This window comes from Neopelma chrysocephalum, unplaced genomic scaffold, assembly GCF_003984885.1.
Source record: "Neopelma chrysocephalum unplaced genomic scaffold, ASM398488v2 Primary Assembly neopelma1_360, whole genome shotgun sequence".
Taxonomy (NCBI): domain Eukaryota; kingdom Metazoa; phylum Chordata; class Aves; order Passeriformes; family Pipridae; genus Neopelma; species Neopelma chrysocephalum.
The window spans coordinates 209,970-222,285 of NW_020898024.1; the positions used below are offsets into that span (position 1 = coordinate 209,970).

General features: G+C 49.3%; 1 protein-coding gene across 13 annotated transcripts in view; it reads left to right on the top strand.

Annotated features, from left to right (window-relative positions):
* The window catches only part of EPB41 (erythrocyte membrane protein band 4.1), an 86,012-nt gene extending 73,696 nt beyond the window's left edge, over window positions 1–12,316 (top strand). For 11 of the 13 annotated variants that reach the window (XM_027705862.1, XM_027705863.1, XM_027705864.1 and 8 more), the window contains 5 exons: window positions 3,640–3,768; window positions 5,353–5,454; window positions 5,889–5,969; window positions 7,983–8,090; window positions 9,012–12,316. In XM_027705862.1, the coding sequence (XP_027561663.1) occupies window positions 3,640–3,768; window positions 5,353–5,454; window positions 5,889–5,969; window positions 7,983–8,081 (411 nt within the window). In that variant the 3' untranslated portion in view covers window positions 8,082–8,090; window positions 9,012–12,316. Of the gene's footprint in view, window positions 1–2,024; window positions 2,487–3,639; window positions 3,769–5,352; window positions 5,455–5,888; window positions 5,970–7,982; window positions 8,091–9,011 lie in introns of all 13 variants that reach the window. The other 2 variants (XM_027705860.1, XM_027705859.1) reach the window with 1 other exon arrangement.

The window sequence follows — 12,316 nt, forward strand, 5'->3', positions numbered from 1 at the left end:
TCTATTCTGTTTTGTGGAATATTGCAGTGGAGTATCTTGTGTTGGGCAAATGAGGGTGGATATAGAATCATGGATATCCTGAGCTGGGAGAAACCCACAAGGATCATCCATCCAACTCCTGGCCCTGCACAGACACCCCAACAATCCCACCCTGGCCCTCACAGCGTTGTCCAAACCCTCCTGGAGCTCTGGCAGCCTTGGGGCTGTGCCCACTGCCCTGGGGAGCCTGGGCAGTGCCCAACCAGCCTCTGGGGGAAGAACCTTTCCCTGAGATCCAACCTGACCCTGCCCTGACACAGTTCCAGCCATTCCCTGGGGTCCTGTCCCTGCTCTCCCAGAGCAGAGATCGGAGCTGCCCCTCATGAGGAAGCTGCAGACTGCCATGACTGCAGACTCCCCTCAAATATTCCTTTGGAAGAGGACTCGTGGAACTGGATTTTGATCAGAAATAACACTCCACTGTGAGCACAGTCTGACCTGACCATCTCAGTGCTGCTCCTTGTCCCTTCACTCATTAAGTGCATTTTGCTCAGCAATATCCCAAGAACTTAAGAGAAGCCCGAGAGACTGGAAATCCTAATGGATAGAAATCCTTACAGCTAATCCATCTGCCACATAAAGGAGCAGAGAACTGAAAAATACCCATGAGGAGTTAGGGAAGAGTCATTTCTCGAAATGACTCTAAAAAAAGCATCTATTTGTTCCTGCATAAAGCAGCTCCTGGTCTTACCCTACCATCGAGTTGTGCCATTAGATGAGGTCAATCAGGGTGAGAACCTCTGGTGTGTAAAAAATGCCTCGTACCAAATATCCCACGGGCTTCAGACCTCACAATTTAAGCACAAATTACAGTGTTTTAGTTGCCCAAGGAATCTTCTTATTAGAAAGTGAGGCAACGGTTTCCGTTCGTCTTAACACCCCCACCAAAATTGGAATTACAGTTGGCAAAATGGACTTGCCATGTTTTTGTGAGAATTTAATCCCTGTTTTTCAATTAGCAGATATGTGGCTGTTTCTATACAAAGTAACCAGAAATCAACCATGAGGTTAATTACTGAGAAGAGATAGTCATGCCATTGGTGGAGCAGCATCCCTTGGGGTTTTCCCTCTTTTTTCCTGATTCTGGATGATGTGACAGCTTGAATACCTGTAAATTGTAGGTCCTGTAACTGCTAATTCTGCCTTTCCTTGAAGGCAAATTTCCACCTCAATAAGGAAAGAAACTCAATTTCCAGCACACTGTCTTGTTCCTGTTTTAACTCTTGCCTTCTGTCACTGTTGTTCCCTCCTGGCTCGAGGGCTCCCAGAGATGCCAGAAGACCTGGGTGAGACCTTGCCAAGGAGCTGAACAGGAGCAGGAATCTGATTCTCTCAGCCTTTCCTAACTTGTAGATATTCTTACAACAGTTTTCCCAATGCCACAATGACATTGTGTCAGTTCTCCTGGAATTACAACAGCCAGGAGGATGCTCAGAGGGGTGAGCATTCCCAGGATGTGGAAAGAGCAAAGCACAAGGTTCTGTGGATTGTCAGGCACAGAAACTCTGGGCTTATTCTTTTCACTCTGTGTGCAACCTCAAACACGGTATAAAGTATTTCAGTGAGTTAAAAGCAGAATTGGAGGATGGTTTTGGGATAGTGGGTGAGTTTTGTTGCACATGGGAATTTTGGATGTGCACAAGCCCCCACTTGCTACAGTGAAATTATTCCTGTTTCCAAACCGGACAAAAAGCGCTTAGTGGTGGCTCTTCCTTTAGGTGCAGGGAGTTGTTTTCATATTAATTCCTTAAAATTTAGAAGAGTGGATTATTAATGTACTGGGAAGGCTGTGTCAGTAAATGCACTGGGTACATCACATGGTTTTTCAGTGTCCAACCTCACTGTTGCATGTGTTACTGGATGATACCTGATAACAAAGCGATATTTTGCCTTGATGCCTCCTGCCCTCCTGCTCTCCCTAACACTTCTCTTTCTCTCTCTCTCTCTCTCTCTCTGGCCTTTTTTGTGTATCCATTTCTTTTTAGAAAATGAGTGACTTTCCCTCCCAAGAGGATGTGGCTGCAGTGCCAGAGAGGAGCAGTGTTAACTCTGGCTTTGCATGGGAGGGCTCAAAGCAGTCGGTAGCTTTTAGTGAGACCCCAGTGCCACCTGCCTCAGAGCCTTCTCCCAGCCAGCACTTGGGTGCTTCCTCCCTAAGCAGCGAGGAGGAGGAGGAGGAGGAGGAGGAGGAGGCAGCTCCCAGCCTCCCCGCCAGCGAGGAGGACCTGACATGTGGAAAGGGGGTTTGTGTGGATGTGGAGAAGGACTCGGAGCTCTCTGAGCTGGAGCCCCCCACCAGCCCTGCACCTCCCCGGCAGCCCTGGGGAGAGGAGGAGGAGGAGGTGGCAGAGGATGGTGAAGACAGCTTTGCCTTTAGAAAGCCCCGTGGAGAGTGTCACAACTCAGATGCTCCCAATGGGCTGCCCATGGTCATTCGCTGCTTCCAGGTAGTGAGCCCAGCTCCTGCACCCCTAAACCCGGCTGCCTCTGGAGTGGGAACCCAAACACTGCAGCAAGCAGATGCCATGGACCTGGAGAGGAGTTGGCTTTGCTTGGCTTGGACTCGTGCTTGGAGTTAATGACCCGGTTAATCTCCCAACAATCGCTGTGCACGAGCCCCTCTCAATTTATCTCTGCATTAAATACGAGCCCCTCTCAATTTATCTTTCTGCGTTGAACACAATCACTGCAGTGCAGTGCCCTTTGTTTTTCTGGGATCAAATCATCCTGTGGCACCCCCACAGAAAGGCTCCAAACCCTTGTAATTTTAGTTCCTCGTGGATTTTGCCAGCTCCTGCTGGAGCCTCAGCACAGCAGAGCAACTTTGAAGCACTGTCCCAACGTGTTTCCTGGTGCCCTTCGTGCTCCCCACCAGGGAGGGTATTTTTGCCTGCTTCAGTGTTGATGTTGCTTTTGGTTCAATAGGTGCCCATTCCCCTGCTAACGATCACGGTGGCATCTGGCAGGTTTGTGGATGGTGAGCAGAAATTGAGCCCTCTGGGAAAGCACTGGGTCTAAACTAACTCTGTCTTCTTCTGGATAATCATCAGGTGGTGGAACAACTGATTTCTCTTTCCCTCTCCCCCCGCTTCATTGTCTTTCCATTTTGTCTGACATTGATTTAATAAAAGTTTAAGATCTGACAAGGACTTTTAATAATACAGTTGCACTTGGAGTCAGGATAAAGCTGCTCAGTTGTGATCAAGTCTTTGTGTGCCCAGGGTTGGTGTTAATCCTGACATTGGCATCAGCAGATGAGGGTCCTCTTCCCCTGGCAGCTGGCAGTGAACTTTTGGTAATTAGGAAGTTAAGAATCAGTGGAGACAGTGTCTTCGTGGTGTTGTGACACACCAGTTAAACCCCTAATTCCTGGTTTGGGCTCACCAGAGGTGGGGAAGGGCTGGAGGATTTTGCTGCCTGTCTAATCCTCACTCCCTGTCTCTGCCCTCTGAGCAGTTCCAGAGCCTCAAACCCAAAGATTCCCAGGCTGCCCTTGGTTTGCTTTTATCAGATCAGTGTCAGAACCCTTGCCAGCAGCACGGTCAGGATGTAGAGGTGGGAACTGGGTGTTCACAAGGTGTTTCTAACCCTATCTCACAGCCCCCCCTGGTGAAGACACAGACTGTCACCATCTCTGACGTGTCCAGCGCCGTCAAAAGCGAAATTCCCACAAAAGAAGTCCCCATTGTCCACACGGAGACAAAGACCATCACCTACGAAGCTGCACAGGTAAGGTGTGTTCTGATTAATTTTCCAGGGGCTTAATTAAACTCAAGGAAGTGTTTTCTTTCCCAACCCTCAGGATGAGACAGCAGCACCTGCCATTCTCCACACATCCAAGTCACAGCACAGACATTAACTGATGCTGTGGACACTGTTTCCAGGTGCATCTGGTAATTTTAGAGGAGCAGCAGTTTTGCTATCCCTGAAGAGTAATTATTTTTTCAAGATGTGCATGCAAACAGAATTTATCTTCAGCCACTGGTGGCTTTGGGATGCAGATTGGACCGTATGGAGTTGACCTGAGTTGACCTTTCTTTCTGCAAGAGATGTCTTGTCTTGTTTTCCTTTGCTGTTTATGCCTCTTCAGAACTTGGTTTATAAATTATTTGCTAATCCTTTAGGTTTTGAGCCTGAAAAGGTTATTGAACACCGAAAGTTCTGTATAAAATACAACCAGACTGGGGATGTGGTGACTGGAAACTGGAAAAGTTAATGGAGTGATGCCAGTGTACAAAGGTCATATTGATTGCTAAGGTTAAAATTAATCCTCAGTCTAAACCAGGTTTTATCACAGAATCATAGAATGATTTGGGCTGGAAGGGACCTTAAATACCATCCAGTTCCACCCCCTGCCTTTATTTAGCATGGACACCTTCCACATCCCGTGGACCATGCTTGTCTAATTTGGGGTTCTTGAGGAATCCCATGACTGCTCAGCACCTGTCCCAGTTGCAGAAGCAGAGGGGTCGTTCAGACAAAGGTGGTGAGCATTGCCCTGGACTTCAGTAGATGAATAGAGGAGTTTTGCTCCCACTGGGAAATGAAAAGTGCATCTCCCGGGCTGGGAGCAGTGGATATGATGTGCCACGGGATCTCTTTGGTCTGTGGAAAATGGTCCCACCTTGTGGTAACTCTGGATATTGTCCCACCGCCGAGCTGGGAATGCTGCCCAGTGGGGACATGGACAGGATGAGCTGGCCAGGATGACTTAGTTTTGGATTTTTGGGAGACCTTGAGCGGTCGAGTTGGGCAGGAGGGGAACCAAGAACCAGCTCTAAAAGTTATTCCTGGTTCATCAGATATCTGGTTGTTCCTTGCTTCTGCAGAGATCAAGCAAGGGATATGCAAGGTGTTGTCAGAAGGGAGGAAGGGTGACAAGTGCCTCCTGAACCAAGGTTGTTCTCTTGGCTTTGTGGATCTCCATGGATGCAGGCAGGTGGAATTTGGGATCGGTGTCTGTGTTGGTCTCCCTTTGTGGTCCAAGTGTGGAGGGGCATGATCAGCACTGCAGGGCCAGCACTGTGCCCAGATTTGGGAACATCTCCACCCTCCTGCTCTGAGGGGTGCTACAGGTCCTCCCTGGGGGATTCTGTGGACCTGTGCTTTTCCAGCCTTAAAAGTCCAGGGACTTCCAGCCTTCAGGGCCCTGCCCAGCCCTCGTGCACCTGGGCACAGGTTGACTTGCTGCGTCCCACGATCCACGGTGGAGAGGAGCTTCTGTCCTCGGATTGCTTCCTGCTCTGGTGATGGGGAGCCCCTGCTCCTGTCCACACTGCTCAGGGACTGATGGCCTGTCCTTGTGTCCCACAGACAGACGGTGGCAATGGGGATTTAGACCCTGGAATCCTGCTGACTGCCCAGACCATCACTTCGGAAACCACCAGCAGCACCACCACCACCCAGATCACCAAGGTAACACCAGTAAAACAACAGCTCAAACAACAGCCTGATGGAGCAGATGGGCAGAGCTGAATAATAGGAAAAAAAAGCTCTTGGAAGCTCCTTTCAAAAAATATGATTAATACCTGAAACGAAGCACAAGGGGCCCGGGTTGCCCACGTAAAGGCTGAATTATGCATTAATTGCAGCAGAGTTGGTGGGCTCTGACTGTCCTGTGGGGCAACAGGAAGAGCTGCACTGTGAGAAAAAGCTCTTCCCTGGCTCAGCTATAAAAAAATGACTGTTTGACAGTTTTTCTTTGAGCAGCAGCAGTTTCCCCCGTGACTCTGATGCCATGGCACGACTGTTTGGTGACGCTATTTTTGGATACTTTTAGACAGGCAGCCCCAGTGAGCTCCAGTTCCTCTGCACTTCCACACTAACAGCAGCTTTTCCTTCTGTTCTAGACTGTAAAAGGTGGCATTTCAGAGACACGGATTGAGAAGAGGATTGTCATCACAGGAGATGCAGATGTAGACCATGACCAGGTAGGAGTGTGGATGTGATCCAAAAGAGTTTCCCAGAGCTGGCACACGAAGGAGACATTCGTGCCTGTCCAAAGAAAATGTCACTAAAAAACTGACCCAGGGAAATTGTACTGGGGTAAAAATAAAACTTCCAAAGTGATATTTTTTTAGCCTGTGGCTGCTCCCATCCCTGGAAGTGTCCAAGGCCAGGTTGGACAGGGCTTGGAGCAACTTGTTCTAGTGGAAGGTGTCCCTGGCCATGACAAGGGGTGGAACTGGCTGGGCTTTAAGGTCCCTTCCAACCTAGGCCATTCTGTGATTCTGTGATTCTATATGAGTAATAAATTCCTTTTTGACATTATGCAGCTGGGCCAGCAAAGCTCAGTTCTGTTCTGAAACTGGTGTTGGCAGCAAAGTTTTGATGCCAGAATTTTTTTGGACAATGGCACTTTAAAAAAAAAAAATCCATAAAAATGTGAAATAAAAGTTTTCCTTGACATCTGGCTGATCTGAATTATTTTTCCTATAACTTTGAAACACTGTTGCTGCTGTATAGTGCCAGAAGTAATTTCAGAGCACTCAGCACCTGCATTAAATCTCATTGGCTTTATGTGAAACCTTTGTGATGAGTCAGCCCCACTGGCCTCTTGCGTGTGTTGGAAGTGATGATTTTGTCATCAGAGAGTTATACTGTGAATTTAAATTTAGTTGCAAGTATTGTGGGGGTGGAGAATACTCTTATGACAAGAACTGGTTTATTAATTCCAACAGAAAATGTCTGAGGTGTCTGAAATGTGCTCATCACACTGGCTGGAAGAATAAACAGGCTTTGCTTGATTGCTCTCATCCATCTGCTACCAGTGGAGAGATGGGGATACTCTTAAAAAACAGCTTTTCTTTTTAGAAATGATGTAATGGCACCACAAGTCACCAAAGTGTGTGGCTGAAGTCCTGGGGGCAGTTTTGGGCACCACAAAGATCTAAAGCTATTAGAGAGTGTCCAAAGGAGGGACACGAAGACAGTGAAGGGTCTGGAGGGGCCACACAAGTAGGAGCTGAGAGCCCTTGGCTTGTTCAGCTGGACAGGAGGAGACTGAGGGCAGAGCTCAGTGGGGCTGGAGCTGTGTCAGGGCAGGGTCAGGTTGGATCTCAGGGAAAGGTTCTTCCCCCAGAGGCTGGTTGGGCACTGCCCAGGCTCCCCAGGGCAGTGGGCACAGCCCCAAGGCTGCCAGAGCTCCAGGAGGGTTTGGACAACGCTGTGAGGGCCAGGGTGGGATTGTTGGGGTGTCTGTGCAGGGCCAGGAGTTGAATGGATGATCCTTGTGGGTTTCTCCCAGCTCAGGATATTCTGTGATTCTATGAATGTGTTCAGCCTGGAGAGGAGAGGGTTGTGTGGAGACTTCAGCAGCCTTCCCGTATCTGAAGGGGCCTCCTGGGAAGCTGGAGGGGGACTCTGTCAGGAACTGTAGGGATAGGACAATGAGTAACGGGTACAGATTGAAAGAGAGGAAATTTAGGTTAGATATTAAGAAGAAATGTTTCACTCTGAGGGTGGTGAGGCCCTGGCACAGGTTGCCCAGTATTCAAAGCCAGGCTGGATAAGGCCTCGAGCAACCTGGTCTAGTGGGAGATCTCCCTGCCCACGGCAGGGGAGTTGAAACTGGATGATCTTTAAGGTCCCTTCCAAACCCTTAACATTCTGTAATTCTGTAAAATTCTTTTTCATTCCCCAGAGTTAGAAGAAGGCTCTTGTGCCCTTGGGGAGAGTGGGTGCCGGGCTGTGACCTGGCCTCTGAGACACTCTGCCATGTTCTGACCCACTCTGCCCCACTCTGCCGTGCTCTGACCCACTCTGCCATGTTCTGAGACACTCTACCACGTTCTGCCCCACTCTGCTGTGCTCTGAGACACTCTGCCATGTTCTGCCCTATTCTACCGTGCTCTGAGACACTCTGCCCTGTGCTGTGACACTGTGCCACGCTCTGCCCCGGGCTCTGACCCACTCTGCCCCGTTCTCTCCTGGCTGTCCCACAGGTCCTGGCACAGGCGATCAAGGCGGCGAAGGAGCAGCACCCGGACATGTCGGTGACCAAAGTGGTCGTGCACCAGGAGACTGAGATTGCAGAGGAGTAGCCAGGCTGTGTGAGTACAGACACCACCCAGGAGGGAGGGATGGGGGCTGCTCCCCTCCCAGGGCACGGGGGTGGATCTCTGGGCACACGAGGCTTGGCTAAATCTGGTCAATTGAACAATATGATTATTGTTCACTGCTGAGGCTGGTCCTGGTAGATCAGGTGAGGCTGATGAAGGAGGCCCAAATACAGACTAATCCTGCTGGGAAGATGAGCTAGAATTGGTTAAAAGCTGCACAGCTCCTGCCATGAGGCTGCTTTGCCTTCCCAAACACCTCTGAGGCACCAGCAGCACACGGAGCTGTTGGGGATCCATGGACTCTGCCTGTGTCAGTGCCAGGGAACCCCTGAGCTGGACCCCAGTTTGCCTGGAAAGATCCCTTTTTGATGAGTTTAGGAAAGAGCTGCTTGAGGAATCCTGGAGCTCTGCCTGTGCCTCAGTGCTGTAAAGTCCATCCTACCCCACACTGGTGATCAAAGAATCCTGGAATGGTTTGGGTTGGAAAGCACTTTAAAGTTCATGCAGTCCCAACCCCTGCCATGGGCAGGGACACCTTCCACTAGCCCAGGTCGCTCCAAGTCCCATCCAACCTGGCCTTGGACACTTCCAGGGATGGGGCAGCCACAGCTTCTCTGGGCAACCTGTGCCAGGGCCTCCCCACCCTCACAGGGAAGAATTTCTTCCCAATATCCCATCTAACCCTGCCCTCTGGCAGTGGGAAGCCATTCCCCCTTGTCCTGTCCTTGTCCTGTCCCTCCATCCCTTGTCCCAGATCCCTCTCCAGCTCTCTTGGAGCCCCTTTAGGCACTTCCCACCTGCCATGGATGGGAGAACTCACCTGTTCTCCATCTGCTTTTGGGAAGGAGGTTCCTCTGCCTCCCAGGAAGCTGCTGTTGGCTGCTGTAACTTACCCTGTTCCTCTCTCCCTAGGAAACGTTCCTGCCAGCCACAACACCAGGAAAAAGAAACCCAGCAAAACTACCAAGAAACTACCTGGAGCACAAAGACCTCGGATTTCAGACTTGACACTCAGAGACATTCATATCATTTATTAGGAGTTGCGCTTTGACATTTTATTGGGATTTTTCCAGACTCCACTGGATCCTATTGGATATAGGGTTTTGTTTTGTTGTTGGGTTTTTTTTTTTGTTTCTGTTTTTTTTTATTTTATATCTATTGTGACAGAAATCTGCCATATTTCTAACTGTACTGAATATTTTTTACAGGTTTTCAATTTTGCATTCCCTCTCATGCAAAGCCTCTTCAGACACAGCCCCACCCCAAAAACCCCACAGGGCTCCAGGGCTGCCCCCTGTTTTATCTCCTATTCCCTCCGCCTCGTCCGGGATAACGGAGCTAAAACCACCTCTGTGAATATTCCCAGTGCAGGATCTGGACTTGCCTTCCCAAAGCCATGGGTCCCTCCTGCCAGGAGAGTCAGTTTAAAGAGTCAAGACTTCAGTTTTGTGCAGCATTTCCGATTGCCTCCGGATTATTCCCGTAGCTCTCGGGAGCTGCCCCCCCCGAGCTCCCTCCCCGTTGGGATCCAGCCCCCAGTGTGTGATCACAGTAGGGTTTTGTGGTGTAGCCTATGCACACATCTGAATAGCTGACTAGATTTAAGGAATACTGGAAAAGTTGCTTCAAGTATCTTTATACTGTGAATTTTAGAGCTTTAAAAGAGGACTGTGGTAGCATCTCGCCCTCCTCCCGTGTGTCTCTGCCGAGTGCTCCCCGCCCTGTTTGTGTTTTCTAGATGCCATTAAATTAAAAAAAAAGCCCTTAGAAGTGTGTGTTTAAGGTGTTTGGACTCGGGATGCTATTAAGGTAGGCTTGTGCAGCATTCACAGGAACTGAGTTTTTTCAGTGTCATAGTTTTACACTTGTTTGTGTTCATGATTTTTAAATTAGGGAGGTTTTTCTTTTTTTTTTTTTTTTTTGTAAGTCATGGGTTGGGTTTTTTTTCCTCCCCTCGCAGTGCTATTTAAAGCTGAACATGTTACCCATCTCCCAGGGCGTGTATCCTACTATCATTTAATTTAAACTCCTTTAGACAATCCTTCCTAGGCCTGTAAGCTGTATTTGGAGAGGCTGAACAAGGAATTTTAGGAGGTGTCAGGTGTTGCTGGTCGTGATAGAGCCAAACCACATGGGAAGGCTGACATTCCCTCTTCCACGCTGGCCTGGGGGTCTGGGTTTGGCTTCATGACCCCCTTGCTGGAATGAAATCCCAGGGTGGGTGTCTGCAGCTTTAGGCTGAGCTCAGAGACCCCCAGGATGATCTCCAGCGTGGAAGGGGTGACCCAAAAACATGATTCCAGGGGCTGGATGTGCTTCCCTCCCCTGCACCAGGGGCTGAGCTCCCACTGCTGCTCTCTGAGCTTTGTGGGAATATCCTAATCATGCCTGGGTTTGTCCTTCCAGCATTTAAATTCAAAAAGGAGAAAAAAAACAACCAACCAAGCTTTGTAAAGAGTCTGTGCAGACACTTGTGAACACTTTGGTCCACTTTAAAGTTGTGATTTTTTTTTAAATGTATAAATATATATATATATATATATAGTGTGTGGCACATTGGTAGCTGAGGGCAGGGAGTGCTCTGCTGCTCCTCAGGCGAGGATGGGAAGAAAATGGCAATAAAGAAAAAGCTCTCTCCAGTTTCAAATTTGAATGATGTGTTTCAGAAGTCACTGGATTTAGCTCAGGCTGCAACAACTTGCTGTTGGAACTGCACTAGGGCTGCTGCAGCTTCTCAGATTCAGGTGCAATTTTAATTAAGTTGTCAGTATTGATTGGAGACTCTGCTGGAGTTGCTGGATTTTGGCTTTCCTAGAGCCTTGCTGGCCCCTGCTCAGCCTCCAGCCTTCCCATGCCAGCAGCTGCTTCTGGGCTGCTCCGGGTGCGGGGTCCCCTCCCGGGATGCTCTGCCTTCCACAGGGCATCCTGCTCTGGGGATTTAGGGAGTCCTGGGCTCCACAGCTGTAGTGTAGAGATTAAGTCTTCCTCTACCTGTCTGAACAGCCCCTTCCTTCCTTATTCTGCCACGCAGACCTTGGAGCAGGTCTGTGTCCCTGCTGTCCTCAACTTAGTTGGGTAACGCTTGCCTTAATCACCCCTCATGCTGAGCACCCTCTGGCACTGTCCTTTTTCTGGGAATTTAGCTTTTTTCCCCACTCAGTCCTTCCTTCTCACCTGCAGCAGCCACCTGAGGAGGGAATGGGCACATGGAGTAGTGGCTGAGAGGGTTTCTGGGCTTTACCAGGCAGAGCCAGTGTGATAAATTAAGTTTGTCCGTAGCACTTAAAGGCACTTGGCTGCCACAAGAATTGAGGGGTCCCTGGTTGTTCCCTTGGGGTGTCCTGTGCCCTGAGCACAATGAGTGGGACAAAACGCCCTGAGCAGGGGATTTCTGGGGGTGAGAAACCTGCTGGCAGGAGAGGTGGTTCCTTCCCAAAGGGACTTGCCCGCCGTGGCTGCGGATGTCCCTTTTTAAGGGCTCATATTTTAGTTTTCCCCTGGATTTTGGGTGGCCGTTTCCAGGCTGTCCACTCTCACACTCCCCCCCCTGCAGAGTTCTTGCTTCTCCTTGAGTATTTTAAACAAGTCATGGCCTCGTCTGCCCTTTGCTGTCCGACCCCGGGGGTTCCCCACTGACCCTCTCCCGCCGACACGTGCAGCGCCCGAGCCCGGGAGCTGGATGGGAGCAGCAGCAGCCTGGGAAGAAGATAAAAGTTAAGAGCAGAAGAAGCTTCTTCCACCCTCATCCAGGGCCGTGGTGGGGCTGCCCACACCCCTTCCACCTCCAGTGGGATTTAAGATCCTTGGCTCTGAGCAGTGCTGTGTCAGCTCAAGGGACAAACCGGCTAAGTAAGGTCTATTTATATGAATGTTCCCAGCTCTTCCCACTCCACAAATTCACCCAGAGACTGTCTTGATTGTATAATATACATTATATGGAAGCTATTTATATATGAATGAATGTTTTTATAGAAAGGAAGGCAAGGAGCTCCTGTTCTCCTCCATTAAACTGGAACGGTGGCTCCAGTTGCCCGATAGCAATCCCTGACCAACAGAGATGTGTTAGCAAAGGACTGACTGATTTCTGGTTTTAATAAACTGTGGTTTGCTGATTTTCCTAATTGTACAATTACCTTAAGAGGTGGTAGTGTCCCAGCCTTAGAGGTGCAACTTGTAAAAAAAAAAAAAAAGAAAAAAAAAGAGTAAAAATAAATAAA